This window comes from Amblyomma maculatum, chromosome 11, assembly GCF_055883805.1.
Source record: "Amblyomma maculatum isolate TAMU_Amacu chromosome 11, ASM5588380v1, whole genome shotgun sequence".
In the NCBI taxonomy this organism is placed as follows: domain Eukaryota; kingdom Metazoa; phylum Arthropoda; class Arachnida; order Ixodida; family Ixodidae; genus Amblyomma; species Amblyomma maculatum.
Window position 1 is genome coordinate 34,858,112 of NC_139354.1, and position 27,282 is coordinate 34,885,393.

General features: G+C 46.6%; 2 protein-coding genes across 2 annotated transcripts; both read right to left on the reverse strand.

Moving 5' to 3' along the window:
• Window positions 1-5,593: 5,593 nt before the first annotated feature.
• Window positions 5,594-6,904, reverse strand: LOC146173452 (uncharacterized). Its single transcript, XM_084585201.1, has one exon. The coding sequence runs from the start codon at window positions 6,902-6,904 to the stop codon at window positions 5,594-5,596; it is 1,311 nt and encodes a 436-aa protein (XP_084441327.1).
• A 3,093-nt stretch (window positions 6,905-9,997) lies between these two features.
• On the reverse strand, window positions 9,998-26,669 carry LOC146173453 (uncharacterized). The gene is made up of 4 exons (XM_084585609.1): window positions 26,524-26,669; window positions 17,887-18,452; window positions 15,035-15,129; window positions 9,998-11,142 (listed from the first exon to the last, which is right to left on the reverse strand). Exons 1-3 carry the CDS (start codon window positions 26,576-26,578, stop codon window positions 15,046-15,048), a joined length of 705 nt encoding a protein of 234 aa, XP_084441735.1. The 5' UTR covers window positions 26,579-26,669; the 3' UTR covers window positions 9,998-11,142; window positions 15,035-15,045.
• Between the last annotated feature and the right edge of the window lie 613 nt (window positions 26,670-27,282).

The window sequence follows — 27,282 nt, forward strand, 5'->3', positions numbered from 1 at the left end:
CCTCTGCGTATGTGCGCGGTGCCTCGACAGGCGCGTCCGTTCCCGATAGATCTCCCGTCTCCCGGTTGGTTAAGCCTCGGGCTAGACGGTCGACCCCTTCGTTTCCGGAGTTACCCGCGTGAGCCGGAACCCATACGAGATTGATGTTGTGATTGAGAGATCGGTTGCGCAGAATTCGCGCCGCGAGTGCGCTTACAGAATTTTTGGCGAAATTTTGAACGGCGCTTTTTGAGTCGCTTAGAATAGTTTTGGTGTAGGGATCCGCGATGGCCAGTGCAATAGCTACTTCCTCTGCCTCGCATATGGAGCTAGCATGAAATGTTATGGAACTCTGATCGTGGCTGCCGGGGGTATCGGATGGTTGTCAATGTGTAACTGGATAGGTTCTCGAGAATCTGGTTTTACCTGTGAAGCTTGTTTGTTGCACATGAAATGACCTTTTGCGTAACCACGTGTGACGTCACACCGAAGAGCTGGGCGACCAACTTGAGCACAGGTGTTGTGACGTCATATAGTTGTATAAGTAGGCGACCGACTCGTGTTGTCTGTGAGAAGAGGCGGTGCACACGACTATGATGGCGCCTACTGCTAAAGCGGCTCGTCGTAATGGTAGGTTGAAACAACGGCGCGCTGCGGAGACAACCGAGGAGCGAGAAGCGAGACGTGCGAAACAACGTGCTCAATATGCAGCTCGGCGTAAACGTACAGCCTCTTTGGCACAAACTGTGGAAGATGACGGGGAATGCTCTGATTTCTGCTGGTGTAAAGAATGCCGTTACGGCCGGGGCTGGAGCGGCAGTGGTACATTCTGTCATAGCCTCACCCACAACCAGGTTCATCGTTGCAGCCACGGCACTCCTTGCCTCGCTACTAGTTATACATAGAATATCCAGGTAATAACGATTGTGACCATATGCTATAACCAGAGTGATTACTCATAGTCCTAGTTCACCACAGTATCGCCACCAGCTACACATTAGCTGAACCTGGGCTTAGCCATGGGTATTGCTTTCGCAACCTTCCGGGCTTAACCAAGCTAAGCCTCTGCCAATTTTTCTTCTTCCTACAGCCACAACAACAACAGCTTTAGAAGTCTTTCTTTTCGTTGGCTGGATAGTCGGGGCACAAGCGGATCTTGCCCTCTGTGCTCGCGAGCCGGCTGGCCCTTGCGAGCGCCCGGACAAGAGCTGCTGAGAGCGGCACTTAATAACCTCGCCACCCGCCTCCTCTATAATTGTGTAAAAACATTTGATTCAGTGCGGCATCCACTTTGAGGGAATGCGTAAGCATTCTTTGTTGAAGAATGAAAAAACACAGACGAAGAAGAGGCTTCCGGTCTATGCTTCACAGTATGATGTAACACCACATGGAAATCGGGCACTACGTCATTCTAGTCGGACATCTACCTTACACCGCTTGGTTATGTTGACGTCTGATTGACCTAGTTGGCTGCAATAATTTAACGAATTACTCTGAATTCCCTAAAAGTTTCTCAGTCGAGATTCATCCTCTATCTAAAGCATGCTTTCGGTTTCTTATTTATATTCTTATTATATTATTATTATTATTATATATTATTATTATTATTATTATTATTATTATTATTATTATTATTATTATTATTATTATTATTATTATTATTATATATTATTATTATTATTCTTATTATATTATTATTATATTATTATTATATTATTCTTATTATATTCGTTTCGTTGGAAGATCATCCTGCCTATAACTTTTAGTGGCATGACCATGAAAACATGCTAGATGTTTGATTGACTTAACTGACTCTACTTAATTAACTAATTACTCTGCATGCAGTAAATAAAATTCGCTCAGGAGATTTCTTCATCTATCTAGTGCAACTTTTCGTTTTCTTATCACTCGTTTCGTTCGAACGTAATCCCTGGCGACAAACTTGGAAAACATACCTAATGTATTATTAAAATTTTTCAGACAGGCGCGTAAGTGTTGAGTATGTAAATACGCGTTAACGGTCCCCAGCTTGTCGAAATCATTGTTGTTGTTGTTGTGGCTGTAGAAAGAAGGAAAAGAAAATGCACGGGCCTGCTACTGGTTGTAGCTGAGCCACCTCCGCTGCCTCGTGCGCACAGAAGAGAAATAAGACCCACCTTTTACGAGAAGAACCCACCTCACCCGAAGTCAAGAAGTCTTTTTGAATAAGCTCATCGCCCATGCGGCTTACACGCCACGTATTATGGCCCGCTGGCGTCAGTATAAGGAGAAAATGATTACGTGCCCCCACTGTACGACTCTAACCTGCGGCGGCATATCTCATTTACTTTGGGAATGCCCTGCTTTTTCTACTGGACGCCCCGAGATCGAACCCTACCGCCTGAACTACCGTTCCCTTCTAGAAACTGATGCTAACACACTGATGATATTTGCCAAGTATGGCTCGCTTAGTGGCCTGGTTAGAGCAATGTGATTCGAGTGACGACCTAAACAATGAAGATTATGTCTACTCCCCTTTATCTCCATCCATGGCCATGAGCCTTCCCATTCAATAAAGGACATTCAATCAATCAATTGGTTCACCGGAAAAGAAAGGCGCAGTATCTGTCACAGATGTTTTGTAGACACCTGAACCGCGCCGTAAGGTAGGGATGAAGGTGGGAGCGAAAGTGGACAGAGAGAAAGAGGAGCCGTAGTGGAGGGCTGCGGCTCCTCATATAACGTGTCAAAGCTTGAAGACCAAGAAACAATTGCAACCTGTGGCACGTCCAAACATTGGAGTGTTCAGTCCACCAAATTGTGGTGTTTTTCTTCTCAATTTTGCAGCCTTATTCCGCCAATATATTTCCCTAGCATCGTAAACTACAAGAGGGATACCTAAATACTGAGGTGCAGCGAGAAGATGACGATCCCGCCGCAGCTAGAGGCTGCAACGAGGAGCTGTGATCAAGAGACACAACTCAAGGCCGTCCAGCAGGTCTCCGCAGCTCTAGAGAGGCAGCGACCGAGCGAAACCGAGGAGAGGGGGGGCAGCACCCCCAAGAAGGGGGCGGCGGCCCTCTCGAACCCGCGGAAGTAACGAGGGACGTAACAAGACCTCAAGGAGCACAACGCACGAGACACGTAGTGGCCGCGTCACGGTAAAAGCTTGCCCTCCCTGCTTGGAGGGAGCCTAACCGATTCTGCAGGCATTTTAAATAAAAGTTGTTCTCTCTCTCTCTGTTGTTACGATACATTGCCGAAAACATTCGGAGTCCCAGGTCATTTATAATACTAATATCGCAAGAGCTTTCCCCAGTTGACCGCAGTTCCACTTCCTTCGCTGAAAGCTTGAACTTCTCTGACTTGCAAAATGATTTCATAATTCAAGTAGAAAACAAGTCATCAGCGTATGCCTGAAAGAAAACCTGGTCTCTGTGTAGTAGAAATCCTATAAGGCACTGGCTGAGGGCGATACTTAAACGCTGTTCAATTTAGACGCAAAACAACAACGGTGAATGAGGGTACCCTTGGCGCACAGACTGTTCTACCTGAATTCTGTTCCTGGCCATTTTTTGCATAAACCACGTGCATCCACTATAAGCCATTTTTACTCTTTTGTGAATTACCTTTCCAACACTGACATGCTCTAGCAGAGAGAGGAGAATATTGCGAGAGTAATGGTAAAACGCTTTTAGCTACCCTCAATCATATAATCTGGGGATGCAAGGAGAACCCCCCACCACCAGAATTGGGAGAAATCCTGCATCCAGATGACTAGGAGACCATGCTGCGCAGCTCGGACCCATGCATACAAGACCGGATCCTCAAGCGCGAATATGAGGTCGCCAACAGGCTTGACCTGCTGGCCATCTAGTAGGGCAATGTAACTGGACCCTATATAACTATCCAACCAAATAAAGGTTTCTTCTATCTCTCTCTCGAAACCCTCCTGCATCCTTTCAATACGTGCCGTGTAGCGTTGCACATTTGTAGAACAGTTTTAACAAAAATTTTTGGGGATACTTTGGACCACTAAAGTGCGATGAGGCGAAAGCGTTTATTGCGTATAGTTGTCTGAAGCCCTCCACTATGGCACCTCCTTCTCTTTTCACTGCCACCTTCCTCTTATTTCGTACGGTTCGGTTAAGGTGTGTACGGAGAATTGACCTATACTACGCATTTTCATACCTCTAAACCAATTTGAAATGCGACGTCATGATGACGTCATATTCGGTCCGGACGTCGCGACTTGTCATGACGTACCCAGGTGATGACATCATAGTCGCCGTCATTTCTGTCATTATCATTCACCTACCGGGCAGTGACCTACCAGTCCCAGCCCCGTAGGGCCAGGAGCAGCCAACCCCGTATTGGGGGGGGGGGGGGGGGGAGCGTAAAACTGAAGATGGAAGGTGTTTCATGTCATAGGCTTCATTAAAACTTTTGATAAAGTGTGGGGGCTGGGGGGGGGGGAGGGTGGCTGATCCTGGCCTTGATGGGGCTGAGACATGTAGGTCACCGCCAATTACGGCGGGGGCTAGCCTGCCACCAAATCTTTATCTGTTGTAGGCCGTCATTGCACCCGCCACCGCTTAGTTGATGGACGGCGCGGCTGTTGCGGCGCGCGTCTTGCTCTTCCTCCTCTTTCTTTCTTCGCTATCTTCTGTTCGCACAAGGCTGCGGAGATGGCTAAGCTACAGACCCAGTAGCAGGCCCGTGCATTTTCTTTTCCTTCTTCCTACAGCCACAGCAACAACAGAAACAAGTGTGCTAGTTAACAAGTGGGTGCTAATTCTGTTTTTAGGCTTTTAAAAACGCAAATGGTAATTTGTCCGGTCCCGGTAATTTACTAGGTGCAATGTCTTCTATGGCTATAAAGACTGTGGTAAAAAAAAGCGTTGCTATAAAACGTCTACCATCCCACCACCAACTTTCGGCAGCAAGGGTAGATATTCTGCATTATGCACACCACCTATACAGGTATTGGGCATAGAGCTCGCAGTGATGCCCATAAATAACATTCCCAATAGCTATAGCATTACTCGTTTCCGATTCATTGTGCTCAGAGTGACTAAACTTGAGAACACATCTTAATTCTCATTGTCTAGCATTCCTGCCATACGCATGGCCCAGTCAAATAAATCAAAAATAAACACTTGAGTATAACTAAAAGATTTCGCCTCATCGCGCTTAAGGGTCTTAAGTGCCTCTTGGAATTTTAGATAGAAAATTAGCAGATGGCTGCGAACCTGTTAATTTTGAATATTCTTTGAATATACGCGCAGGCCCCAACAAATGGAAATGTCAATGGAATGACATTACTAAAAGATTATCTTCACAGGTTTACTTTACGGAAACATGCAATGAAAAAGAAGCAATTCGCATGTACACGTAGGTACCTAAATATTCCTGTTTTGTTGAGGCACTCTTCGTGATTTGTCTAGTCATTACTGAACACACGCACAAATTAAAGCAACCATATTTAAAGAACAGATATACATCGCAATATAAAAGCCTCTTGTACAAAAAGTATATAGGAAGGGAAAACAAACAGCAAGCCATAAGCGGCCGCTTTGTGACTTTAGTGCACCTAGGTTCCATATTTGAAGAAAAATGCCACTATTCACTGTTTTCAGCAGCGTGGTGCTCCGTCCACTATTGACCTTGAAGTGACAGTCTGGTCAATGATAGCACCACGCAAATGCTCCATCAGGAGGTAGCGTCTGAAGCGCGGGCCACATTGATCGACAAAGTTGTCGTACTCCAAGCCAAGCACAAGGACACAGGTACTGCTGTAAAGGTTCGCTCGAAGATACAGCGTCAGGTTGTTGTTGACCACGAATAGCTTTACGGGCTGACCTTGAGGATCTGGTGGTCCAACCGTAATCTTGTGCACAACGCAGGATCCCACCAATCTGTCTTCCCTACAAAAGCTGGAGTCGGCGCAACCCGGGTAAATTGGCGCGAAGTCCATGAAAGGGTCGAACCTCGTCACTCTGCTTGTCAGATCCAGGCTTCCATGTGAGGTAAGAGGTGCTACATACTCGGTGATGCAGAGCTGTTGGACGCTTACCCTCCGTGCTATGCGCGCGTACCGCTCGATCACATCGTGAACCACGCTAGTAGTGTTTGCGCAGTAATGCTGCAGAGAGGCCGTCATGCGAGGCCGCGCGCGATGAGTGGCAAGAAAAAAGTAATTCACTGCGGTGACGATGCCATTCACGAACTGTTCGTTGTCCATGAATACGTCGAGGACAACAGAAGTAATTGCCTGGCGGAAGCCTTGTCTATCCATACTGCTGCGGAGGTTAACTAGAAGCTCACCGAGCAAACGCAAGTCGTCGGGACTACCGCAGCCCGCTTTGGGCTGCACCCAGTCCACGGTGATGCCATCTAGGCGAAAGTCTCGCATGGCATTGACCGCACTACCTACCAGGCGTTGGAGCATTGCGGGATCCTGTACAACCCGCGTGAAGTGCGGGCTGTCCTCAGGGTAGCCACCGAGCGCAAGCAAGATCTTGATGTCCGGGAATCCTTGCGCGTCAGTGATGCTCCTCAACTGGCGAAGTCCGTGCTGCTCGTCGAAAATTGGGAGCCGGCTCCTGATAGCTCCATTTTCGATGCCTGCTGACCAGTACACTACGTGGTTGCAGAGGGCGAATGGTAAGGTCGCGAACATGAAATTCCAAGGCGTGCCCATGTACGGAGTACCATAGTCGAGGACTACCCGGGAGTTGTTGAATACGCAGAAGAAAGCCCTCGAAGATGCTGTTGTGCTGGCGCTGTAAAGTGGTCCTATTTGTAAGTTCGGTGGCAAAGTAGGCAGGACAACGGATTCATTGCAAGGGGGTGGCATGGTCTCGGAGGTGCCATCGGTAGTCCCGACTGAGGTGGCCCTAGTCGGAAGGAAAGGCGTCGGAAGGAAGATTGGCGTCTTGGCCATGGTAGTGTGATTAGTGTCCATCATATAGGGCACTAGAAAGAGCCAGATTGACAGGACCAGGGGAAACAGCAAGACACCGCACAGGAGCCATAATATCTCGCAAAATCTCTCGTCTTCCTCCGACTCATTATGTTCTCTGTTTTGCGCCTGGCGATCCCAAAAAACTGTGGGTACATGCGTCGTCAGGTCACGCGTCCTGTAAATTTCATCTTCCGGAAGGTGTTCCTCTAGATCAGCTGCTGGTCTGGGGCTCACTACGACGACGACGTCTTTCGTGTCTGGCAGTGCGGCAGAGGGACTTGCAATAGTGGCAACCTGATGTATGGGTGCATCGCTTTGGATTATGAATGGACCTATTCGCAGTTTTGGTGACAAAGATTGGGTCCCGGAGCCGCTGCCTGGAGTCTGCGCGTAGCCTTTGTCTTGAGCTTTTCCGCCTGGGTTAGGGCCTGACTTCTTTGCATGCTGAACCGGCAAGGGGTTGGGGTTCATTGCGGCAGCTGTTCTTCTTCTTCCTTGGTAAATGGTACATACCCTCGAGGAGGACTGGCAACTGTTGTCGTTGTTGTTGTGAAAATAATATGTGGCACATACCCACAGAGGTGGATGGCCAAGAACTGGGCAGCAACGAACGTTTTTGAGTATGCTTACATGTACAAAAAAGGATTGCAGGTGCAGAGGCAAAGGAAGGAAGTGTGAAATAATTGAAATAAAAAAATTAAAAGCCATAACGCTCACAGGAGATTAACACTGGAATTTGTAGAACAAGTGATGTTGAAAATTTAACAAGGCAAACTATTTAATTCCAGTAAAAAAATTGCATGGTGGTAAAATCAGATCGGTGACTGTGTCCAAGGATGTTGGCGCCAAATGATAACAATATCGGACTACGTATACTGAGGCCAAGCTATTGCAATGGCCTCTATATCAATTGTCTTCTCAATGTACAATAAAAAAATGATCTAAATATTACTGTTCACAGCAAAATGAGCAGGCTGCACAATGCGTCAAACCAGACCTGTGTGAAGATAGAAATTTAGAGGTGGGATAAGGCAGCGCAGCCTTGTTAGAGAAATCCCAAGTTGCCATGATTGCTGTATAGGTCATAGAACAAGAGCTTTCGTTTCCTCTTCTATGCTCTTACCTGCCTCTGCTGCACGATATACTGAGAACTATGGAGCGTTGGCATTGTGTACTCTTCCCGATTTGTCATTTTCGGTCCGATTTCGCCACACAATACGAAGGCACTGGAAGTGCGCGCGCTACAATCTATCATCATCGCAGATTCGGCGATCGCCATGAAGCTCTTGTCGCCAACCTTTGGGGCAACCCTCCACGGAGGTGATATGGTTAACATCGACCTCTGTAGCGGAGTGGCCGGGTTCGATTTCCCCCGCTGGCGGCTGCGTTTCGATGGAGGTGAAACGATGAGGCATCCATGTGCTGTACAATGTCAGTGCACGTTAACATCCCCAAGTGATCGAGATTACTCCAGAGCCCCGGTGTACATTCGCCCTCTCTCATAACTTGAGATTGGAGGAGGTTTCCCTTAGAAGAATAAGAGCTGGGGCGGCCCTTACCCCGTCGGTAACATGCCGATGGGAATCGCAAGCAGACATCGGACCAACCATATGCCCGAAGTGTTCCAAACCAGCTGCAAAAGTGGATGTTCGCCACCTGCTGTGGAATTTAGCGCGCACACTACCCCCTCTTTCGGTTTATAAATATCAAATGCCCAATTTTAATTCATTTAGGTTTGACATGCTTTAAACCAAGGTGAGGGCCAACAAGAGGAGGATGTGCTTCGTTGCTATCCCGCATATATTTACCAGAAACGTATGTCGTATCTAAGGAACGTTTTATTTCCTCGGCGCAAATTAAGAAACTTTCTAAGCAACAGTCGGATGCAGGTCTTGTCTTTGCCAAAACGTGGTCAGACAAACCATACAAGTCGCCCGTCTGAGAACCCAAATCAAGAACACGCAGTCACGTGTAAAACTAAACTTTTGGATGTTTGCATATATCTACATATTTAAAGTTTGGATTCACTGGCGTTGACGTAACGGCTCACAAGGATGGAAATTTGGGCTAATGTTTATTGTTCCACATATGAAGAAACAAAGCGCAGCAAGAAAGAGGACAATATGCTCGCATTTACGACAGTTCTAACGCTTTTAACTTCTCATCACTCCCGCGCGCCATCCGCCTGTGGAATAATCTTCCGAATAGCATTGCATCTCTCCACATTCACGAAGCGTTTCGCGAAGATCTACTAAAGCACTTCATTGATAACGCTTAGCATATCATGTACGTTCCCGTCATTTATGCAACTATTCCTTGAAGGGGCTTTTTTGATGCGCAGTAGTTCTGTGGCATAGTTCAATCTACATTTTTTTTTTTTTGCATCTTCTCGCTTGCCTTATATGATTTGTGCTTAGTAGTTCTTATAACTCCCTCTGCGTTGCGATATGTTTATAGATTTGTATAATTACCACTGTTTTCCTGTACTTGCGATTGTGATTGTTTTTTACCCACTTTGCGGATATCTGTATTTGTCCCCCCCTACACAATGCCTCTCTGGAGGCCTGTAAGGTATATGTAAATAAATAACACACACCAAAAGAGCTAATTTCCGATTTGAAAGGAACAGCAGACGATGACGAACGAGGCCGGAGAAAAAAAAATTACGAGGGACTTTAGCGACTAAAGTAATGAAAGGCAACAGCCTGAGTTCCGCATTCTGTTGCGCAACTGGCACTAATTATTAACTAATTATGTGGTAAATAAGCAGGTAAATATATAATTTAGGAAAATGTTAGTCAATTGATCAATTACTTCATTAGTTAACTTGGTGACATTAGGTGACATATGGCCATATAAGGCACGCATTCGCGCATACTATGGCGATGCTGTGAGTGGTCGAGACCTCTATGACGTCATCCTGCCTCTGCCAATCAGAACTTCACAAAAGCGGGACACATTTTGTCCACGACACAATGAGCCATTAAATGCTTTCGCCTTAGTAAGCGCATGTCCCATTCAATTGTTAGACTGCTCAGGTCTCGTTCGCCAATGCAATTCTGGGTTCCTTCAAGTCGGAAGTTAGTGCTTGTGGTGTGCGTTACCTCACTTGCCTTTTTCGTTCTGTGTTCCTTTTTTATCATGACGTAACGACACACACACAGCAGCACATTTTATCGCACAAAATCGGTATTACACACCACCACCACAACTACAAGCACAGGTTCAATGCGAACCACTCTAAATATGACAAAAGGTGCACAATCCCAATTCTAAACAAACAAATTTTTCTTATAGCCGTAAAAATCCCAATTATTAGCACAGGAAACTAAAAATTGTTCAATTGCATGTAAAATTATGTGGAGTGAGAAAAATGTTGTCGAGCTGTCCCCTGAGCACCGGACACGCATGAAGCTAAGCCAGGCTATCAAAAACCTTTTCGCTGTCTTTATCTCTACTATGACACATAACCCACGATCCTGAATCTTCGAGAGACATAACCGAATATATCTCAAGTGTCTCAAAGTGGTTCAGATTGAAATATACAGCGCGAATAGGGACGACAGTCGAGGAAGTACACAACACAGAGGTGCCGAAATAAAGGCTTGCTTTTACTCGCAACATATAATATCAGCGCGTAGCGTGACGCGTCACGTCACGAGAAATAGAACATTAATTTAGTCGCCATTCGTAAACAGTCTGGGATGCCGGTAGTCATTCTTGCACTGTTACCACAGCACGGACAGCGCACACATGCAGCAGGCGAGCTCGCACCACGATAGAGGCGCGCTTCACCGTGGAGCGCCGAAGCTCTGGAACAACCACAGGCCATAGCTGTCGATTTGTAAGGGACGCAGCGCGATGAAGGCGTACCACCAGAACGTCCAGGTCATCCGGCTCCAGGTTGGGCGCAGTCGAGTCAGCTCCTCCAGGCACGGAAACCCTGGTGGCGAAGAAGAACACTTTTCGCACAGCTCCACCGTTTCGAGTTGGAGGAAAGCGTTGGAGTCCAGCAGAGTGTGCAGGCGCGATTCTTCGCAAGACACCAGTCGCAATGCGTGGAGTTGCGAGCCGAGAATGGCCACGGATGTGGGCCTTATGCCTCCCCAACACCAGAGCGAAACACCCTCTAGACGCGGCGATGCATCTTCAGGAGCCCCCGCAGCTCGGCGTCCATGTTGGCTAAGTGCGGGATAGCCGCTAGGGACGCAGACAGGCTGCGAAGAAAAGGGAAGGCGGAGATAGCGGTTAACGCTAGCCCAGAACCGACGATCACCTACAAAAATCAATATCGATCAGTGAATTCAGATGTGGAGCTCACAAATAGTATCGCCTGGAGCACGATTAGGGGCAGTAAAAAATAGTAGAGGCATTTAAACTGATTTAAACTGAAAAGCACGCGGTAATGTGTTGTATGGTGTTGGGTTTTTATAGTTGTTAATATTCGCCTAGAACCGACGATCATCTACGAATATCAATATCGATCAGTGAATTCAGATGTGGAGCTCACAAATTGTATCGTCTGGAGCACGATTAGGGGCAGTAAAAAATGGTAGAGGCATTTCAACTGATTTAAACTGAAAAGCACGCGGCAATGTGTTGTATGGTGTTGGGTTTTTATAGTTGTTAATATTAGCCTAGAACCGACGATCATCTACAAAGATCAATATCGATCAGTGAATTCAGATGTGGAGCTCACAAATAGTATCGTCTGGAGCACGATTAGGGGCAGTAAAAAGTGGTAGAGGCATTTAAACTGATTTAAACTGAAAAACACGCGGCAATGTGTTGTGTTCTGTTGGGTTTTTTTGGCGCATAACCAACTAAGGCTATCGCGCACCAACAGCAAGGTTAATTTGTTTTGCGAAAAAAAAAAAAAAGGGGGGGAAACGGGTGTGTTTAAACTACCGTTTGTTTACAAAGTCTCCTTTTAGGAAACGGGTTGCGTTGGTTTTATGGCGCATAAGCTGCTAACGCAATGATGTGGAAATCATGAGGTTTTAATTTGTGTACTGATGCACACTTGATTTATTCTACAGTTCGTGCAAGACATTTGCTTCCCTTAGAAAACTGAAAAGACACGACAAATCTGCAAGTCCATCTTCGCCTAAAATCAGTTTGGGGTGAAAAGGAATGTGCTGTTTGTAAAATGGGGTAAAATATTTTTTTCTTAGGGTTTCGCGACCTGTGCATGAGAATAAATGTGGTTAAGAGTTAGTTTCTCTCCACATTCTTTGCATTGAGGTTTGTCTTTTTTTGTCAGCAGAACATGTGTCAGGTGCGTGTGTCCAATGCGGAGGCGGCATAGTATTCTAAGTAATACTATGCGCCTCCGCATTGGACACACACACCTGATAGATTGATTTATTGATTGATTGATTGGAATCAATCAATCAGGGCACACTCACCTCACACAATTTTCTGCTGACAAAAAAAGACAAACCTCAATGCGAAGAATGTGAAGAACAACTGTTAACCACGTTTTATTGTCATGCACAGGTCTCGAAACACTAAGAAAAAGTATTTTACCCCATTTTACAAACAACACATTCTTTTTCACCCAAAACTGATTTTAGGCGAAGATGGACTTGTAGATTTGTCGTGTGTTTTCAGTTTTCTAAGGGAAGCAAATGTAAGGTACCCCGTGTTGTCAACCCTGTCTGGAAACCTTCACTGCGACGCATAGGCGTTGCTTCGTAAACCCTCCGGCACGCGGCTGCGATCTCTGACGAGAGATGCGCCTAGATTTATCTCGAATGATAGAAGCGACTTGTGGTTTCTTGTATAGAGTATTCCAGATTTTCATAGCTGTTTTCAGCACCCTATCTCTGAAGGTTCCTGGAAGGGACAGCCAGTATGATTAGAAGTTGGCATGCATCGATACGGTACAATGTTCTAATCAAGGAACGCTGGTTTTGACAGAAAAGAACTATAGAAACGCAACGAATTGCAGCCTACTACGCAATAATATACCATGTCATGTTTTACCCAGAAAGCAGAACAAAAGCACTGCTAACATAACGGCTTCTACTCGTAGAACAGAAGAAAGCAAGAAAGTAGAACTGTACCTTTTGTGCTCAACATACAGTCAAATTTGCCGCGAGTTTCCAGCCAATCATCTTTCAAAACGAAGTATTCGTTTCAACGTCGATGCACAGTCTTTCAAGTTACAACTTTAGGCGATAAAGGATATTTCGGCTTTAAGTTTCGCATTTTGGCCTAAACATTGAGGTATTGTGAACCCGTGCTATTAGTTCTTGCACAGAAGATCGAATGTTTTATGAAAGAGGCGATTACCAAAGAATAATTATTTTCTTCTGAGACTGCGAGGTGTACTGGATATCATAAAATACGGTTAAGTACGGGCTAAAACTTTTGTTTATCGAGCCATCGGTTTCAATAAGGATTTTTTTTTTTTCGGGGGATCTAAAACTGGATTTGCAAAAACACGCTGGGCAGAGGGCAAACGCCGCGCTGTCTCACAAAGGGTATAAGTCACTGCATATTTGTCGTTTCCTCTGCCTGTCTGTGCGTTTCGCGCCGGTTATTCATAATTGAGTACATTGCAATTATCCCAGTTTGCAGCTCTATTTGATTTGAAGCTACTAGCGTTTGGACGATTATACTTCAGCCGCGAGGGAACTTTTTGGTTTACGTATTATCGCCCAAAAGGCTATGATAGGCGCTGTAGTAGAGGTCTCCGGAAATTTAGACAATCCGTGGTTCTTTAACATGCACTGACATCGCAAAGCACGCGGGCACCTTGCTTTTCACCTCCATCGAAAAACCTGCCGCTGCGGCTGAGGATTCGATCCCGCACCCTTGCGTACAGCAGTCAAGCTCGCTAACTACTCAGATGCCATTCAATATTAGATACCGTGTTCCTTAAAAAACTTATGCCGCGAAAGCTAACAGTTTAATATGGGGATACGCGTAATCTCGTCTATATTGAACACCCGTTCACGCATAATTGCGTCTCCTCACGCGTTTACAGCTGAGCGCGAAATCAGAAATTATTATCATTAGAAATCAATTAGGCGCCATACAGATAAGATTAAAAGACATCACTCAATGACTAGCCTTAAATGGTTGCAGATATCGCTACAATGTATGCACAACTGGCGGAAATCAACACTGTCCTCTTCAGGATAGCACGATGCCTACTTGAGTACTAACGCTGCTTAATCTAGACAATGTCACTTGTTACTAGGCCATGTAAAAAATGTGAATCATAAGCAACTGCGAAGCGACAGCGATAGCCATGTGAAAGGCTTATCTCGTGACCCCTTTCATGCTGCGTTCACACGATTATAGCGCTTACAACACTCTCGTTCTAAACCCATTTGAAGAGCGCAGGCAACATACTCGAGGAGGGTAACGTACGGAAGTTTCAAAGTCTGGCCGCACTGCGATGCAGACAAAACCAAACTTTGTGTCATGTGCATTTAAAGGTCACGTCAAAGAGCTCCATGCTGCACGAAAACAACACGAGAGATAAATTTCCCCGTTCTTTATATCACTATCATCCTTCAGGCCTTCCCTCTTCTTACATCACGGCTCGGCTAAGGCGACCGCCGCAACAAAATTTTCGTGGCTACCGTGATAACTATTCGCCTTTAGAACGTATTCTTTTCACGTGAACATGTAGACTATAATGCGCAAAAGATGACTGTGCTTATTAGGTTACCCTAAGCACATGTGATACATGTATTGTCGTTTTTCTAAATATCTGCCAAAGTAAACGGCTGGGTGCCTGTGGCCTTGTCAAGCTGCCCAAGAGGCAGCTTTTACTGTAGGCATCCTGCCACCATGTACTTTGTGGTGGTGAAATAAAGTTTTTATATTATTATTATTATTATTATTATTATTATTATTATTATTATTATTATTATTATTATTATTATTATTATTATTATTATTATTATTATTATTATTATTATTATTATTATTATTATTATTATTATTATTACATCAAGTGATGGAATTTCTGATGCGACCTCAGCCTCGCTGGCTTCGGCAGTGAACAAGCGGCCGTAGTTGGAAATCTTGGCCGCAAAGCTAAACATCAAGTGGATTCGAATGCTCCCTGAGGGCATTCCTGAGTTTTACCTGAGGGGATTCTAATTCGATCGCACAGGTGAACAGTTCGGCAACGCCACCAGCAATAAAGTGTCTTGGCCAGAGACAGCGTTGATGCGATGCACCTGTGGAAGAAGAGGAACAAACAAATCTTTGAGAATAGTTTTCGCACTCTTGAACTAAAACAGCTTAATTGAGAATATTTGCGAAAGCACTGTTTGGCACTTTAGCATTGAAGGACTGAAACAGTTTGGCAGTGTGCCTTTTTCGAAATTTAAAAGTCGGCTGTGAGGAAAACAAGGGCGCATTGTCTCACTTATCGGTGGACACCTCCTTTAGAATAATTAATGGAATACAATTAAACTGATTGATTTATAGGAAGGGAAAGGCGCGGTAACCGTCTCACTTGTTTCCTGTGGGTACACCTCAACTGCGCCGTGGGAGAAGGGGGGAAGGTGGGAGTGAAAGTGGAGAGAAAGAAAAGCCGTAGGGGAGGGCTACGGAGTAATTTTGACCACCTGGGGATCTTTAACGTGCGCTGACATCGCACGACATACAATTCAAGCTAAATATGATATAAGCTCGAAATAATTTCGGAAACTGGCCTCCAATTTGACAAGAAGATAAATATTAAATGCGAAGATGGATGCGCAAAGAACAGTTGCTTCGCAATTTTGATAAACATTGTGAGATTTATCTGTTGCCACAACATGGGTGGAGACCGACGCATTTTTCAGATGCCATTTACAAGCCAAGCAAGGCCTTTACTTTAAACTTAGGGGGACGCTTCAACGTTTTCTTGAGAATAGACGCGTTATCGCTTTACTACCATCTTTTCATTTAAAATAAAGGCTTAAAATTGAATGTAGGTGCAGCCTTCAGAATACCTAGCATGCGCAGAAGCCACCTCTTCTGTGATCCTGCATGTTACATAGAGGCTAACCTACGGAAAGATTAAATCTAAGGAGACCAGCCAACATGGATTGGAATACTTTATGAACTGGTTCTGTTGAAACATTTTTAATATGTCATGTCAGTAAATGTCTTGCTGACGTGTTTGGCCATTACGTTTTGTACCTGTCCTATGCTAAAGTCAGCAATAAAGAACAACAAAAGCTCGCCGAGCCCTTGCCTAATTCTGACCTTTCAGTAATTTTGATCCGCCCTCCGACCTGAGAGCAGAAAAAAGATACGGCAGATGCACATATGGGGTTGGTTCCAATCTCTCTCAAACTAGCCTTCAACTTGTTCTGAAAGTGCATGCTAAAGGGAAATCAGAAAGGTTTGAAATCACAATTAACGCTGGAAAAAGAACATCTGAGCCAGAGATTTAGCAATAAATCATGTCCGTGTCCGAGAGTTTGATTCCGCGGGTTTGCAGAACTATTTCAGTTTAGTTTAGTGGGGTTTAATGGCATATAGGCTACTAAGGCCACCATGCGCCAAGCGCGAGGTTTAGTTTGTTATGCGTGTGATGGGTCTGAAAAGTTTATTAAAAAATCTATAATTCATTTAAAAACCTTGCTTATTTTAGGAATGAAACAACACACAATTTATTTGCAAATGAGTCATCTCCTAGAAGTAGGCGAGGATGGAAAGGAATGTGTTCGTTGAAGAATTGTGGGAAGTGTTTTTTTCTCATCTTGTCCAGTTTTTTGCATGAGCATAAAATGTGTATGTCATCTCTTTTCGACGCAGTCCACATGTCGGTCTTTCCAGTTTTGCGACAATAAAGCTGTGTGTAAGGTGTGTGTGTACGATGCACAGGCGACATACGATGACTTAGTGAAACGTTCTTGATGAGAGCATGACTTCCATTCCCCAAGGGTAGGAATGGAAGTCGTGCTCTCATCAAGAACGCCTATTTTTCAATTCTTTATTTCATTTTGACTGCCAGTTTTCTTTCAACTTGTAGTGCACTAACTTTAAGCTGTCCTTGTAGGGAATGCGTACTTTCTTAATTGTTTCGTGTTGTGCTTGTGCAGCACACTCATCTGCTCTCAAATTGCCTTTAATTCCAACATGACTTGGAACCCAGCACAGTATATGCTCTGCCCCTGTGCTGGGGCTTTTGCTATGTTTTGTATGATATTTCCAATCAATGGTGTAAATGACTTTCTAGGGTGAAATGCTCTGAGTGCACTTAAGGAATAGGTGTAAATTACACTTTTCTTCATATTCTCGTTTATTGTTTTTTTCGACTGCTACGGCGATCGCATAGCACTCGGCAGTGAAAATGGAAGCGCACTGAGGTAACCTACTATTTGTTCTTGGTTGTCTTTTACTATGGCACTTTAGAGCCATCAGTGTAAAATGATTTATAATTTCTGTATTTATCACTGAGGGTCAAAGTAAAAGGTGCTCGTGTGGTATCCGTTTTTTTTTTTTTTTTGAAATTTTGTAAGTCTGAAGTCACATAGATCGGGGAAACTGTAATGCAAAGGCTGATTTTATGCGTTACAACCACGACAGCGCCGACGCCGGCTTTCCTGCGACACGGCATTAATACGCAAGGACGTTGCATTAGAAACCACCGGGTATTTTGCGCCAGCCTGCAAACTCCTGCGGTCGTATTGGTAATATACAGAGTGGTAAAGGTTTGCGGCCACTAATGACTAAGTTACCATCGAATTCGCGTACTATCACAATTCCGGACTATAATTATGCATCGCGTTAATCGCTCCGGTCGGCAGGATGCGCTCATTGCCGGTCCAAGGGACAAAAGCTACCATCGATGGCTCCTTTAACAGTGTTCAACAGCCCTGGTTTTGAAGCCGTTAAATATTATCGATCATTTCAAGGGCTCGGTGTATACGTCAAAACCACCGGCCCGACGCAGCAGTGGCACGCAGGTAGCGTGAGAGATCGTCGTCGTCACTTACGTGAGGCCACGTGCGCCTGACTTCAGACACTGTTTCCTCGGTGGGGAGTAGCCTGATGACACACCCTATCTTCGTACTGTCATCCAGCTCCCTCAGCTCACTTGATGACACATGCGACTCTCGGCGGTCCCTGTACGGCTCATCCAGGTCCACGGCATCGCAGCGTAGGTCGTAGTGCAGAGCGAGAATCTTGGCGTTCCGGAACATATAAATTAGCTTGCACATCTTGTTCCTGTTGTCAACGATGCAAATTTTGTCGGAATCGCTTAGTAACTCGCTCGCGGACACCTCGAACGATTCTGAGGACTCGAAGGACATACAATCGGCGAACAGAACTCTCGGTGTCCATGTCCCGTTTAGGCAGTTGGTTGACGACGCCACAGAGAGACTCCTGGTTTGTAACCAGCAGGCGTCCAGCGTCGTTACCCGTGGAGTAACCATCGGGAGTGGGACGTCCACGGGCCATGGTGTCTCCAGCTTCAGGACAAAGTCGTCCACGTAAAGGAGCACTGACCACGGATCTCCAAACTCCAAGACTCGTTTCATCGCACGGTGGGTGTGGAGACCTGAGAGTGACAAATGTGAGTAGATGAGAGAAAATACTGTTAGTTTTTTTTTTTTTTTTAAGGTTCATACGCAGTACCGCGAACATGTCTCCTCCCAAGTGCCAATCATCACTGTTAAGGCACAAGGTTAGGAAATACATGAAAGGCTTTATGATTACATTCAACAGCAATAATAATAATATTAATATTAATAATTGGTACACAGGAAAGGAAAGGCGCAGCACCTATCACACTTGTACTGTGAACACCTGAACCGCGCCGTAAGGGAAGGAAGGTGGAAGAGCAAGTGGAAAGAGTTAAATGGGTGCCGTAGTGGAGGGCTACGGAGTAATTTAGACCACCTGTGGATATTTAACGTGCACTGACATCGCACAGCACTCGATTGCCACTTCGTTCCGCCTCCATCCAAACATAGCCGCCGGCAGTCGAGATCGAGCTTTTATTCGAAAGTGCCTTTTTTTATCGCTACCGACATGCATTTGGCAAGGCGCATGGCAGGTAAAAAAACTCACCTCGCAAAATGAATTTATTCTACTAAATCTTTTTACCAAGCACTCTGCGGTTGCTTCACACCGGCCCGGAAGCAGCGGAATTTGTCGTTCAATCCACAAGCGACGGCAGACAAATGCAGAAGAATACGAATGTCTAATTATACCACGGTGTAACCAGCGCTCGGGTAATAGGAAACACTACACTATCACCCCTGAAGAAAAACGTATGATTTATTTTATGCTATTTCACTCCCTCCTCCTGCCAGCGTCTGTGGTCTGTCAGAGTGCTTTAACATGCAACTTAATGCAACCTGCCATTTCAGTATGGATGAGACTATGTTTAGAGGACACATCTACTAGATACACAAGGTGCGACATGGCATGGCAATGAATCAGTTAATTTCGGTCGGCAATGTCGGGACCAGTGTGCACTCGCTTTACGTTTTAATGCCGCAGAATAAAGTGTTATGAAAAGCAGAAGGCTTGTTGGTAACGTTTACAACAGCATGTAGCTGCATATTTTGCGGACTTGATAATGCTGAATGGAGAATTTCGTGGCCCAAATGTATTGAAACAGGTCGCTTTAACAGGCAACTGAAATTATTCTCATTTGACATCCGGTATTTCCAGTTCAGAGCCGTGCATTTCAGCTCTGCGCTTGCACAACAGTTTCCTTGAGGTAGACGCGCGTCGCCGGTGCTCTCGTAAGTGATCAGCTTGGTAGGAAAACTGGGCACAGGAATTGAATTAATTTCGGGTCGCGTAGATCAACCTGCACTGCATTAGCCATTAGAACGTCGCAAATGGATGCTTGGTTTCCTTTTGGTCCCAGCACTCGAGGGTTTAGCAACGGAGGCGTACCGCAACACAGCACAACAGCGAGGTTTCATTTCTGGCTGTGTAAGCAGTTTTCTGTTACACTTGAAATGTGGGAACGCTATTAAGGTTTTAACGCGGTAGCGTTAAAGAGCTCGTGTCGCAGAAAAGCCGGTGTCGTCGGCGGCGTTGGCCGTGAGCGATAAATCCCGGCATGCACTTCATAAATAAAAAGCAACTTCCAAGATGGGCTGGGTGGGAATGGAACCAGGGTCTCCGGAGTGTGAGACGGAGACGCTACCACTCAGCCACGAGTTCGATGCTTGAAAGCGGTACAAAAGCGCTTCTAGTGAATGCGGTGTTGCCTTAGAAACGTGCCGTAGAACGTTATACTGCGGTGTACATTTCTTCTGCGCTCTGCGCACATGCAGATCCATCTTGCGGCAAACACAGAAGAACCCCTCCTCGCAATGTGCGGCGCTGCCCCGACACGTGGCGCGCCACTCGCCCCTTACGTTTCGCCGTGCACCCTCACTGGTTGTAGAATCAAGCGTCTTTCCTTTCTTTAGATCACTATCTTCGCTCACCCGCTTCTCCCCTTCGGGCCGCGCGGGTACCGGTGCGAGGATGCCCCAATACCCTTGCGTTTAATAAGTTTTCTCGACGAGGTGCAATAACGCTATCGCGTTCCACTCTTGAAGGCGAAGCTTAAGCGTCCTCCAAATTTTTTTGCGCACATTAACGGACAACAGGTGGCCGAAGTTAACCATATCTGTACGGCAGACTTCAGCTCAAAGCTTCGGCGTATTATACTTCACCAGCAATGTTTGAATGCACCCTTAGTCTCTTCGACCCAAGTGTGGGAACATGCACGTTGAGGCCCACTTGTTATATTCAGAAGCCAGTATAGGGGAGAAAACGGGCCAGGGGGCACTGCGCCACTCTTTGCGCCAGCGCCCTCCGAGGAGTTTTTATAACCTCCGCACAACGCGGCCGCGTCCTCTTCTAGGCGCAGCATTGATACGCGTGTGCTCTCCGCGCTACATTTTAGCGCGTATTTAAGTGCTCGCGCGCGGTAGTTGCTCTCCTTCTCCTGCCCAGCTCTGGCCGCCATCGCGTTCCAAGGAAGGGGGCAAAATATAACACATTGATTGAATCACAGAGCCTTTTTTTGTACGATTTGTGTGGTTAATGGTAACGGGGGGGCTGCCAGCGTTTTTTGTTAAAGTATCTCGTACCGCTCGCATCTCGCACCGATTTTTGTCCCTGGCGGTGCCGCAGCGCTCATCACGGTACTCGGTCTGCTTCAGACAACCGGTATGTCAATCGTCCTATTCTCAAACGCGCTCCTGCTTTGGGAGCTCAAAACTGCGCACTCGTTCGAGGAGATACCTGAACTAGGCATTACACAGACTAGCTGTGGAGCTAAGAAGACGAAGGTTTCCGTGGAGAGATGTCCCCGTCTGTATGGCAGGTCGTCGGGCATTTCCCCGCGGTTCCTCTTGTGGAGAGAGAGAAAACTGCCGCAGAAATGGCATGCCTCACCTTCTGGTGAATGACACACGTCTTTAGAAACCACTGATCTAAAGTTAGTCAATTAATCTCGGACAGCAACGCTGCAGCAGCGAAATTCCCCTGGCCGCTGTCGGCAACAACTAAAGGCTCAGGTGGTTAGTTTTGTGCTATTGTAAGGAACCCGTTGAAAACGTCCCGAAGACAGGCACTGTGGTTGGTTTTGGTTTTGTGGAGTTTAACGTCCCAAAGCGACTCAGGCTATGAGAGACGCCGTAGTGGAGGACTCCGGAAATTTTAACCACCTGGGGTTCTTTAACGTGCACTGACATTGCACAGCACACGGGCGCCGGTAGCATCCGGTGTAGTCGTCACCCGGCTGAAGCGAATGGGGCATCGTAGACAGCAATGTTTAGTTTTGTTGACCTTGTTGAGGGGTTGCCGAAAACGTATGTCGCCAAAGAGTTGAATGGGCCCCTTTGATGTGAGCAGTCACAAAGGGAAAAATCTCCCCAACTGGCGCCCGGAGCACTTGAGACTGTTTACACGCTTATGAATGATTCTCCATCAGAAGGCTGGACCCTTCATTTTCTGAACAGCCTGGATAGAGACCTCGGGGCTTCCGCATCATTCTTTGCTCTCCCACACTTTAACAACACACAAGGTGCCGCTTTGAGTCTCTCAGAGTACACGTTGCTTACATCTCGCCTTCGAGTAGCGAATCTGCGTTCATGAAATATTTAGGTGTCACAATTTCCTTTTTGAAATAATTAGGTGTCACAATTTCCAGTGATCTTACATGGCATTCTCACGTTACATCCGTCACTAACGATGCTAACCGCACACTTGGCTTTCTTCGGCGTAACCTAGCTCAGGCACCCTCTTCTGTTAAACATCTAGCTTATGTAACCCTTGTAAGGCCCAAATTGGAGTACGCATGCGCATTGTGGGACCCGCATCTTCAAAACTTGATATCTACCATTGAATTAACACAAAACCGTGCAGCTAGATTTATCTTCTCTGACTATTCTCGTAATACTAGCGCCACTAATCTAAAAGCTAATGCCGGTCTCCCAAGCTTGCAAACACGCCGTAAAATATCCAGACTCTTTATTTCATAAATTTTATCATGCCTTATCATCTAGCACAGCAGTCATCATGCCGATTCATCGAACATCCAGTCGCATCAGCCACACCTTTGCTGTTTATCCGCCACATGCCCGAACGACAACGCACCTCAACTCATTTTTTGTAAGGACAGCCATCGACTGGAACGATCTTCCCGCTGACATCGTCGCTCACTCTAACCCAAGCCATTTCAGAACCGCCATTGAAAACTTTTTTTGTTAAATACTGTCAAGCCTACCCCTCATGTAAAACCCCGTACTCCTGGGGTCTTTGAGGTATTGGAAATAAATAAATAAATAAATAAATAAATAAATAAATAAATAAATAAATAAATGTTTTTTTTTTTATATATCTCAAGACTTCCAACAAGTGCCCTTTCAAAACAACGTTAGCAGGTAGTTTTTCAGGATCTGAAGAGGCACGCAGTGGCTGCAGTCTATCAGTTATTCATAATTTCTCGCTTTCAAAAGCACCGATAAAAACACATTTCAAACCAGCTTCTTTGTCAGCCTGGGAATCGAAAAAGGCGAAAATGAGAAACCCCACTGGAGAAGATCTGCGGTTTTGCGTGCGTCTGTACGCGACTGTACCCCCTCCTCCTCATTCTTCTCCGGAACAGTGTGCACGCGCAGCTGCGCGAGCGGTTTTCGCAACTCCACAGCCGTACGCTGCGAAGCCGCGGCTGCTCGAAGGTTTTGTAGTTCCTCTCCACTCCGTCATAAACCGAGCTCTTGCGTCGCGGAGTGGGTTCCCTGTAGTTGTTATGCCTTAGCGGTCTTGTCGACGAACAAAAACAAATCTTTGCAATGAATGCATTTCGACAACCAGTTCGGAAGGGTCATGAGGCAGCGTTCGCGCTGCTGTTCCGCTTATTCATTCAGCCTCAGAAAGCAAAGCACGAAGTAGCCAAAACTTGTTACGTGTCGACAGCAGTTTCAATCCTACTGAGCCCATGTCACACATTCCAAAGCACACGCATATACATGCCGAGACAGCGAAGTATCCCGCTGCACTTGCATAACGGCCGTCGCAGCTCAGCGACTGGTATAGACATCGTGAGTGAGAAGCGCATGGAGTTGAGGCGTCCACGTGCTCTGCCATGTCAGCGCACGTTAAAGATCCTCCAATTGTCGAAATTACTCCGAAGCCCTCCGCTATGGTTTTTCTTTCTCTCCTTCAGCTCTCAAAACCTTCCTCTCTTGCCTTACGGCCGGTGCAGGTGTCCGCGGAGAACTGATTCATTTATAGGAAGGGAAAGGCGCGTAACTGTCTCACTTGGTTTCTGTGGACACCTCAACCGCGCCGCAAGGGACAGGAGGAAGGTGGGAGTGAAAGTGGAAAGAGAGAAAGAGGAGCCGTAGTGGAGGGCTACGGAGTAATTTCGACCACCTAGGGATCTTTAACGTGCGCTGACATCACACAGCACACGGACGCCTCTTCGTTTCGCCTCCATCGAAACGCAGCCGCCGAGGTCGGGTTCGAACCCGGGTACTCCGGCACAATAGTCGGGCGTCTTACCACTGCACCACCCCGGAGGGGCACGGAGAAGGCGAAACGAAGAGGCGTCTGTGTGCTGTGCGATGTCAGCGCACGTTAAAGGTCCCCAGGTGGTCGAAATTACTCCACAGCCCTCCACTACGGCTCCTCTTTCTCTTTGACAGTTAACGCGCCTTTCCCTTGCTATATATCAGTCAGTCCGCGGAGAACATGGGACTAATATGCTACGCGTTTCTATAATCCAATTCTCAATTTAAACTTTTCGGCAAATGCCGTAGACGCCCTCTCCTAGCTCTCTCACGCAGACGCTCAGTTCCCACAGTCGCGTTTCTTTCGCTTTGGGAAACTGGTCGGTTTTTGTTTGGTTTGTGGGGTTTAACTTGCCAAAGCGACTCAGACTATGAGAGACGGTGTAGTGGAGGACTGCGGAAATTTCGACCCCCTAGGGTTCCTTAACGTGCACTGACGTCGCACAGCACATGGGCGCCTTGCTTTTCGCCTCCATCGAAAAGCGGCCGCCGAGGCCGGGATTCGATCCCGCATCTTGGGAACAGTAAGTAGTCGAGCGGCGTAACCACTGCGCCACCCCGGCGGGGTACTTTGAGAAACTAAAGTCAGCTTTAAATCTCCATGCTTTTATCTCAGCAAAACTGTGGCTAAGTCGGGCCAGAGCTACCGTGCGACCTTTGTGTATGGACGCGGTTTTCGCGGGCCCTAAACATAGTTTCACACACCCTTCTGGTCGGCAGGTCCCATTTGAGAAACACTGCTCAATACTGAATGTTAATAGCATTTGAGGATAGCCTCATGAGTGTCAGCGCAATTTCACCGCTTAGGTCGCCCGGTCTCTCTTCTGTCATTCCAGATTGACCCCATAGATGTCCTCAAAATGTTCTGCAATTTCAGGTAACGTGTTTGCTCGAATGAAGTACGCCTTTGTTTCGCAAGCGTTCGTGGTCGCGTTCACCGAGCACCTGTGCTCGTGGTAGCCACCTGGGTACGTTCAGTGTGTGCTCGACTCGTTCGAAATCGCATTCGCCGGCTCTGTTATAATACGCTACCTGTCACGATGGCGCAATAGTTGAATGCACCGGCCGACTCTAGTCTTAGTAGTACTGGAGTAGCCGCGTTTCGATGGAGGCGAAACGGAGAGGCGTCCGTGTGCTGTGCGATGTCAGTGCACGTTAAAGCTCCCGATGTAGCCGAAATTACTTCGCAGCCCTAAGCTACAACGCCTCTCTCCCAGCTTTCACTTCAACCTTCCCCCTTTCCTTAATGCGCGGGCCAGACGTCCACAGAAAAAGTGCGACAGATACAGCACCTTTCCCTTATCTTGTGAACTTCTGGCTGCGAATTCAATAGCTAACCACTCGTAATTTCGTCTTGTCTGCATATTCACCCAGCATGGTCCGTATTTCGAGTTTGCATCGTTATCGAAAGGGTCACTATCTTCCTGACTTCGAGTGATCCGATTGGTGGAAACGCTGGAACAGCAAGTGGTGGCTGCTTCAATGACGATTGGCGACACGTTTCGTGTTTTCATGCAACAAACGTGCGCACTCTCAATGCTTGGCAGGTATGTTAAACCGCCGCGCTGACTCTGTGGCACACTAGGCGTTGTCAGCGGCTGCATCCTTACTCTGCAGAGACCCGAGGTGATCGCGCAAAGTATCGAGAAACGCTCAACCGAGAAACGCTCAAGCCACGAAGTTCACGTCTGCGTGTCGCCTGTCGTACCCGGACGCCAGGGCAAGGGAGCAGGCGGCTTTATTATGAGGTGTTCAGCGACAGCCTCAGACAAGCCGCACCCGTTACTTAAATCAGCTCACGGTTACATTTGTGAACGCTGGCTTATGCGCAGCCAAGCGCCGCATAATGCAACATGCCACGAACAAGCATCGCGATAACCTTTATGCGAGCAGGATGACTATGAACGTTCCAAAACGTTTTGCACCATCGTAAAAGGTGAAGGGCGTCAGAAGGAGAGGCTAACTTTACGCCACTGACAGAGACTAACCGAACCGAGCCTCAAACGGTGACGCCTTCCTCTGTCCTAAGGCTCCTTTGGGCGTTATCTTCAGTTCTGTGCAGTAATCTTTACAAAAGCTTCACAGAAACAGTGGAAGCAAGCGCTTCTTTGGCCAAATCAGCGCTCAGCTGATGGGGTGAGCCTGAAGACTCGTACTACCTCATAAAACATGGATACTACCACAATCGCGTTACATTAACGTGTCTTTCATAGTTGTCTTCACAAATTATCCCCATATCCGCAAGTACTTGCCGCGCGACGATAAAACGCACTTTTCACGCTCGCTACATTGGCGTTCGAAGTGTAATTCCCCGTGAGTACAATGTTCAGAGTGCACATGAAAAATCTTTTAAATTGGAGGAAACTAACAAATCCTCATTAACCTGCAAAACCGAATGGTTTTAATTGTATCAGCATAATTTATCAGCGACTTGCATCCCTATTTTTTCCTTTACCTTCAACCAAGTCTCAAAGTTTCAGACGCGCAAGCATATGGTTGCGTTGTGTGCACTGTCTCCTATCACGGAACTGATATCGGGAGCTATCAGCATATCGGCGTTTCTAAGAAACAAGTATACGAGAAAGCTGGACAACTCACAGCATCTAAGCGGAGCCTCGAGCTTGGTGTCTTGAACCGGCGTCATTCGTGGCATTCGCAGGAATGGTGACTCCAGTGGCTGCGAAGCTACTCTGCTGATGCCCGCGTGCGCACCGCGCAGCACGTGAAAGAACGCTTTCCGCGCGTATGGCTCCATCTATCAACGGGTAGGCTGACTGCGGACAAAACTAAAAATTTGCCGCCACCTCCGGAAGTAAGCGGTGCTTCTAAAATAATGATAATAATAATTGGTTCACGGGAAAGCAAAGGTGCAGTATTTGTCACACATGTTCTGTGGACACCTGAACAGCGCCTCAGGAATCTCAGAAACTGTTACAGTGCCCTACCCACACGGATGCCTCTTCGTTGCGCCTCCATCGAAGCGCAGCCACTGGCGGTCTGGATCGGCGCTTGTAAAACGAAACAGTTAACAGTTTTGAAGAAAACCCAGCGCAGTGGTTACGGCACTCGACTACTGTTCCTAAGGACGCGGGATCTAATTCCGGCCTCGGCGGCAGCTTTTCAGTGGAGGCGAAAAGCAAGGTGTCCGTGTGCTGTGCGATGTCAGTGCACGTAAAAGAACCCCAGGTGGTCGAAATTTCCGGAGTCCTCCACTACGGCGTCTCTCATAGCCTGAGTCGCTTTGGGACGTTAAACCTCACAAACCAAACCAAACCAGTTTTGAAGAAAAGGCGGTGGGTATAATTTTCATTATACTGAGCCGGAGTGCACTCTTAGTGGCAGCGCTCATAATAAAAA